The 7,545-nt window shown below is 42.0% G+C and overlaps 1 protein-coding gene across 1 annotated transcript in view; it reads left to right on the forward strand.

Annotated features, from left to right (window-relative positions):
• Positions 1-5,044: 5,044 nt before the first annotated feature.
• Positions 5,045-7,545, forward strand: part of trub1 (TruB pseudouridine (psi) synthase family member 1) — a 20,781-nt gene continuing 18,280 nt past the window's right edge. Inside the window, exons 1-2 of the mRNA XM_037690707.1 lie at positions 5,045-5,222; positions 5,296-5,394. Of these exons, the coding sequence (XP_037546635.1) occupies positions 5,075-5,222; positions 5,296-5,394 (247 nt within the window). The 5' untranslated portion in view covers positions 5,045-5,074. The remainder of the gene's footprint in view (positions 5,223-5,295; positions 5,395-7,545) is intronic.

The following is a 7,545-nucleotide window of genomic DNA, read 5'->3' on the forward strand; positions in this document are numbered from 1 at the left end:
GATTTTTGTGGCGTGACACTGAAGATGCAGAAATAGAAGATTATGCTATAACCAGAGTCAACATTGGAGATAAACCTGCTGGTTGCATAGCCCAAGTTGCCATGCGAGAGACTGCAAATTTGCCTTCATTCAGGCACTTTAAAGAAGAAAGGCGTGTGCTGGAGGAAGATACTTATGTCGATGACATCCTGACTTCACACAATGACCTTGAGCATCTGAAACGTCTCACAACCAATATCGAGTACATCCTAAAAGCCGGACAATTCTACATGAAACCTTGGGTCTATTCCAGTCAAACTGGGAGGAAAGGTTCCAAAAGTGAGGAACCAAAATAATCAAAACAGAGCCCATCACCATGATCCTGCCTAACCAGCTGACAGAAGATGACAACAAAGCTCTCGGCCTTGGTTACACTATCGACAACTACAAACTCAATGTCATGGTTGCAGTGAACTTCTCAAAGAAAAAGAAGAAAATGCGTATTGGTCAAAACCTGCTCAGAGAAGAAGTCAGAAACCAAACCCTGATCCACTCACCAGAAGAGAACTGCTGAGCCAAGTCTCCAGCCTATATGACCCACTAGGCCTCGTGACTCCTGCCAAGCAAAAAGGTGCCATCCTGGTAAGGAGAGCTTTTCAAGAAGCTAAAATAAAGTACTGCTTAGAAGACACTTGGGACACTGCCTTGTCTGAAGGACTTCGAGAAAACTCCATAAACCTTCTAGAAGAGTATGCTAACCTGAGCCAAATCCAGTTTACCAGATCCCTAACTCCACCAGATCCCTGCACAGAGCCCATTGCCATTACATTTTCTGATGGAAGTGAGAAGGCATATGACGCAGTGATGTATCTTCGTTGGAACTGCACAAGTGGCATTGTGGTAAGACTGGTCGAGGCTAAAGCAAAGCTGACCCCCCTCGATCAAAAAGGTGATCCTGTGAAAGCAGAATTATGTGGAGTTGTTTTTGCTGCCCGCCTAAAAAACTACTTTCAGAGACACTGTCACATGAAAATCAAGAAGTGGTACCATTTTGTTGGCAGTCAAACTGTACTGGGTGCAATCCAGCGAGAAAGCTATGGCTACCAAACATTCTTCGCAAATCGTGTTGGTGATGTCCACGACTGGTGGTGGATTCCTGGGCAGGTGAACATTGCAGACATCATTACCAGAGGGGCCAGTCCTGAAGCCCTGACTTAGGACTCTGAATGGCAGTTAGGTCCAAAGTTTCTCCAACTTCCTGATAAGTGGCCAAAAAGATCTGCCAAAGATGTTGCTGCACAAGCTCGAGATAAAGTTGAAAAAATTCAGAAAAAGACATTTGCAGCCATCCTGACCAGAAGTCACTTGAAGGCAGCTCAAGATACGGCCCATAAAGTGCCCAGAAGACCACCTGCTGAAGAGGTAATTTTAAGCCTAGTTGATGAAAAACGCTTCAGCAACCTGAGAAGACTGATTGGGACCGTGGCATGGATCTGGAGAGCAGCCAAAAAGTTCCTGAGAGTCAAGGTCGCAGATCAAGAAAAGTGGGAGGCAGTACCATCATCGGGGATCCTTTCAATCAATGAAAAGACGAGATGTGTTCCGAGATCTCTGTCTAGCAGCACAAAAGGGTGTGAGCTTCCCTAACACCACAACAGGCAGATTAGTCGTCTACAGAGACCAGATAAGTGGACTTCTAGTTTGTGGTAGTCGAATCCAGAACTTCAACGAAGACTGCAAAGCTGTTCCTCTTTTACCATTCCAAACCTCCTAGCCAGAGAAGCACACAGCGAGGGACATTATGGAGCGGCAGGAACCCTTCTGCGGATGAGGAAGAAGGCGTGGGTCATCAGGGGAATAGTTATTGCCCGAAAGGTTGTGGACAAGTGTATCACCTGCAAGAAAGCAAAAGCAAGAACCTGCAAGCAAATAATGGGAAACTTGCCTGAAGAGAGGTCAACTCCTGCTGCACCGTTTGAATTCACATCTGTCGACTTGTTTGGACCTTACCATGTGAAGGATGATGTCAGAAAGAGGGTGACAATGAAAGTCTGGGGTGTTGTGTTTTGTTGCATGTCCAGTCGAGCCATTCATGTCGAGCTGGCAAACACATTATCTACAGAAAGCTTCCTGCTTGCTTACCAGAGGTTCACCGCAGTCCGAGGCCATCCCCAAAAAATCTGGTCTGATCCTGGTACCAACTTCGTTGGAGCAAAACCTGTATTAAAAGAGATGTACATTTACTTGAAAGAACAAAATCAAGAGTCAATTGGAGAATATGCTGCCAAACATGAAACTAACTGGACATGGAAAAATCCTGCCAGCTGACTCGCCTCACCGTAATGGAGCTGCCGAAGCTGCTGTCAGAATCACCAAAAAAGCACTCCAAAGTCTTGGTAATGTAGGGGGCCTTACCTTTAGTGAATTTCTCACAGTACTCCATCTAGCTGCCAATCTTGTTAACGAAAGACCCATCGATGCCAGAATTCAGAGCGCAGAAGAGAGGATCCAGTACATCACACCAAACACTCTGTTACTTGGTCGAGCCACACAAAATGGTGACTTCAAAAGTATTGACTACACCACTTACCCATTCAAACAACTCCAACAAGTGCAAAACATGGTCAACAACTTCTGGAAGTCCTGGAGCCAACTCGCTGGTCCAAACCTGTTTATTCGCAGTAAGTGGCACACTGCTGAAAGAAATGTTGCCGTTGGAGACATAGTTTGGCTCTGTGACCAAAATGCACTAAGAGGGCAGTTCAAGCTTGCAAAAGTTATCCGTGTGAATCCAGATCCTGGAAATGTTGTCCGAGATGTTCATGTAAAAGTCTCTCCAAGTTCCAGTTTTTCGATGAAGACCCCAAAACCTGTCGCCAGAGATCCCAAGTCAATTTGCCAAGATACCATACTGCATCGGGATGTCCGGCGCCTTGTTGTTCTTGTACCAGTCGAAGATCAAGTCAAGAGTGCCTAGCTCGCCTGAGAAGGTACGACCATTCTGTGTATCACCACATAAAGATCGAGTGGGAGGTGTCACGGCAACCTGGCGCCGCCCACACCGTGCACGCTGCACATACTGTGCACGCGCTCTTCACACGCTCTACACGGCAGCGCGACTGTGAGCGCTGAGCAGGTGCGCTTAATCAAATCAGCTGACGGCTCGCACTGGCACTAGAAAAACAACAGCAAACCAGCTGCTCGGTTGAGAGAGAGAAAAAAAAAGCACAGCGAGCAGGGCGTGTGGCAGCAGAGACAGAGACTTGAAACCTGTGAGGAAAGGGGACTTTAAACTTAAAGGACTATCGGTAAGCTCATTAATTGGAGTTTTAGAGGTGCTTTTTGGATCTGTTTGCTTTGAGTAGAGGAAGACAAAATTTATTTGAGTAATCACTGAATGTGGAAATGTTTGATCTATATAAATTGTTCTACATAAAATATAAGTCTATTCAAGTAATTATTAAATATTTATATGAGCGTTTGTTATAAAAAATTGTAGCAATGTATTTAGACTAATTTATTTGTTTTTTGTTGGTTTTTCACCTGATAAACTGACCACCTGATTAGTTGTAACCACCGTTTACCAAATCAACTGTATTATCTGTGCAACTGGTGAAATTAAAAAAGGAATGCTGAGTGAAAAAGGAAGTCTGGTCCCAGTCTGTCAAGTGGACACCTCACAGTAACTGCAGAGAAACTTGACACCCTTTGTACCATTTTATAACCAAATTGTTCTTTCTATACTTTTGTACCTGCTAATATACCCCTGGCAGACAGTTTGTAAAATTTATAAAGTTTTGTAATAAAAAAAGAAAAGTTGTTGCACTTCCTGTGCAGCCTGGAGCCCTTTCAGAAAGAGGAATCATGATGTCGTGGATTCCACTTGATGTCAAATGTTGTTGATGTGAACCAGGACTATTTAGCTTCAATGGGACCATATATGCAGCGTGCTGAGGCGACCACAGACAATGATTTGGGAAACGTTTCTCTACCAAAATGTCACCAAGGACAGCAAACATGCAGTCTCTCGCAGTTTCAGCTGCAGAAAAGGTTGTTTGGTGAATGTCAAGGCTGCTTGCTGGGATGTAAATATGGCTCAGTGGCCATCATTAGTGGCCAACGTATTTAAATGTTGGCTCAGTGGTTAAAAAGTGTGTTAACTTCTCAAACATTTTTATTTTATTTTAGTTGTTTGAAGATGGCAGTACACCACTTTGGTCCTAACAAAGTTCATCCGCTCTGTTGGACTCTACAAACTGAGGGTGTTCAAAGAGCTATCTACAACAGGTAAGATGTTGACTGTTCATAACATTTCTACAGAAACCCATTCCAGTAGTTCAGAACTATCCATTTAAAACACGTTGTTTTTTATGATGGTGTAGGTCACGAGTAAATATTGTTAAAATATAACCCATAAAAATGAGCCGAGCTCCAATCGTCCTCACCGGAGTCTGTCCCCAAAGAATCAACACTTAATTCATCAACAGCATCTAAAAAACTAGCATGGAACATAATAACGTTGTTATTTCAGAGACATGTCGTCTAAAGGTTAAACTACACAAATGATTTAATATATGCCAACTTATTCGTAAAGCTAGTGTTGTGACCAGATTACAAAAAAACAGTTATGTTTTTAACACGGTGGTCATTTCATTTAACGGCTAAGTGTCAGCTAACAGAGTAACAAAGCTATCAGACAAACACGTGATGAAACAACACGTAAACAAAACAACAACAAGAAGAGAAAAAACAGCACTAGTTGTTATAAACATACAAACTGACCGGGAAACCAGGCAGGCGACTGAGAATCCAGGAAGAGAATTTTAGACGCAAAGCATTCTGGTCAATGTAGTTAAGAACATTTATTAGTTAAGTTAACATTTATCAGCAAAGTAAAGCTATTTAGACTTCATTGTTCAAATAGATAATGTATATTTATATATTTTTAAGTCATTATCAGAGTTTGTCCGTTTGATAGCGACTGAATCAATAAATAAAGAAGAGCTAGATACCTTAACCAACCAGCAGGGGGCAGTAAAACAGGAGTCCCGCTTTTGTTGGTGGACGAAGAAGAAAGAGTCTGAGAGAAACGAGCATGGCTGGAAGTGTGAGCAGCACTGCTGCCCCCATAACAAGCTCCCTGTCCAAACTGCAGGCTTTGAATGGATTGTTTGCGATTTATAAAAAACAAGGACCGACGTCTGCTGACGTGTTGAACACGCTCAAAGAAGCCTTACTCAAAGGTAAGGAGGGGTCTAGTATTTATGGAAACAACTAACGAGTATCAGTAAAACAGTTCAACGTTTTCTTTTCCAGAAGCGGGAGTTAAGACGAGCAACCCTCGGAAGAGGAAGAACCAGCAGCTGAAACTGGGTCACGGAGGGACGTTAGACAGCGCTGCCAGCGGGGTGTTGGGTGATGAGTTCACGGACCGTTCAGTGTCTTTCAACAACGTTTAGCTCCATTTTAATATAGAATACACTCTTTATAAACACTTCACTTTTACTTATAGATACACTTACATGTTTATGTATGGTCGTACATAAACATCAGCAATCACATGAACAAATGGACAACAGGACTGTAATAATTAAGTCCTTTGTGCTTCAGCATTATTTTCTGTGGACTTGGAGAACCTCTTGATTTAATTTATAATACAGTATAATATATACTGTATTTCTGGCTTTGAAAATTATTGTGAAACAGTCAAACAGCCATCTCTTGACCAGTGCGCAAACCTCACCAGTTCACGCACAACTACACTGCAACATTCCTGAGTGAGATGCAATATTTTTATCACCGTTTAGTCACAGTTTATATTTGTGTTCTCTAACCAGCCACGTTTTGGTTATGGGTCATCAAACTACATTTGATGTCATTTCTTGCACTTTCTGACTCACAGAAACTAAAGAGTTCTGGTTCAGACAGAGGCCTGATTGTGAGGTGTGATCTACAGGTGCTGGTCATAAAATTAAAATATCTTGAAAAAGTTGATTTATTTCAGTAATTCCATTCAAAAAGTGAAACTTGTATATTCATTCATTACACACAGACTGATATATTTCAAATGTTTCTTTCTTTTAATGTTGATGATTATAACTGACAACTAAAATTCAGTGTCTCAGAAAATTAGAATATTGTGAAAAGGTTCAGTATTGAAGACGCCTGGTGCCACACTCTGATAAGCTGATTAACTCAAAACAGCTGCAAAGTCCTTTAAATGGTCTCAGTCTAGTTCTGTATGTTACACAATCATGGTTAATACTGCTGACTTGACAGTTGTCCAAAAGACGATCATTGACACCTGCACAAGGAGGACAAGACAAAAGGTCATTGCTAAAGAGGCTGGCTGTTCACAGAGCGCTGTGTCCAAGCACATTAACAGAGACGAAGGGAAGGAAACGATGTGGTAGAAAAAAGTGTACAAGCAATAAGGATAACTGCACCCTGGAGAGGATGGTGAAGCAAAACCCATTCCAAAATGTGGGGGAGATTCACAAAGAGTGGACTGCAGCTGGAGTCAGTGCTTCAAGAACCACCATGCTCAGACGTATGCAAGACATGGGTTTCAGCTGTCACATTCTTTGTGTCAAGCCACTCTTGAACAAGAGACAGTGTCAGAAGAGTCTCCCCTGGGACTGATGCTGAGTGGTCCAAAGTTCTGTTCTCTGATGAAAGTATATTGTGCATTTCCTTTGTAAATCAAGGTCCCAGAGTCTGGAGGAAGAGAGGAGAGACACAGAATCCATGTTGCTTGAGGTCCAGTGTCAAGTTTCCACAGTCAGTGATGGTTTGGGGCCATGTCATCTGCTGGTGTTGGTCCACTGTGTTTTCTGAGGTTCAAGGTCAACACAGCATCTACCAGGAAGTTTTAGAGACTTCATGTTTCCTGCTGCTGAACAACTTTATGGAGATGAAGATTTAATTTTCCAACAGGACTTGTCACCTGCACACAGTGCCGAAGATACCAGCACCTGGTTTAAGGACCATGGTATCCCTGTTCTTAATTGGCCAGCAAACTCTCCTGAACTAAACCCCATAGAAAATCTATGAGTTATTGTGAAGAGGAAGATGTGACACACCAGAGCCAACAATTCAGAAGAGCTGAAGGCCACGATCAGAACAACCTGGACTCTCAGAACACCTGAGCAGAGACACAGACTGATCCACTCCATGACACGACGCATTGATGCAGTGATCCAGACACAAGGAGCAACAACTAAGTACTGATGCTGCACAGGATCATACTTTATGTTCATACTTTGTGTTCGTACTTTGTGTTCATACTTTATGTTCTACTTTATGTTCATACTTTGTGTTCATACTTTTCATGGTTATACTTTTCATGTTCGTACTTTTCATGTTCATACTTTTCATGTTCGTACTTTTCATGTTTATTCTTTTCATGTTCGTACTTTTCATGTTTATACTTTTCATGTTTATACTTTTCATGTTTATACTTTTCATGTTCGTACTTTTCATGTTCATACTTTTCATGTTTATACTTTTCATGTTTATTCTTTTCATGTTCGTACTTTTCATGTTCATACTTTTCATGTTCGTACT

The sequence above is a fragment of the Nematolebias whitei genome, chromosome 17 (genome assembly GCF_014905685.2).
Source record: "Nematolebias whitei isolate Nwh7 chromosome 17, NemWhi1, whole genome shotgun sequence".
Taxonomy (NCBI): domain Eukaryota; kingdom Metazoa; phylum Chordata; class Actinopteri; order Cyprinodontiformes; family Rivulidae; genus Nematolebias; species Nematolebias whitei.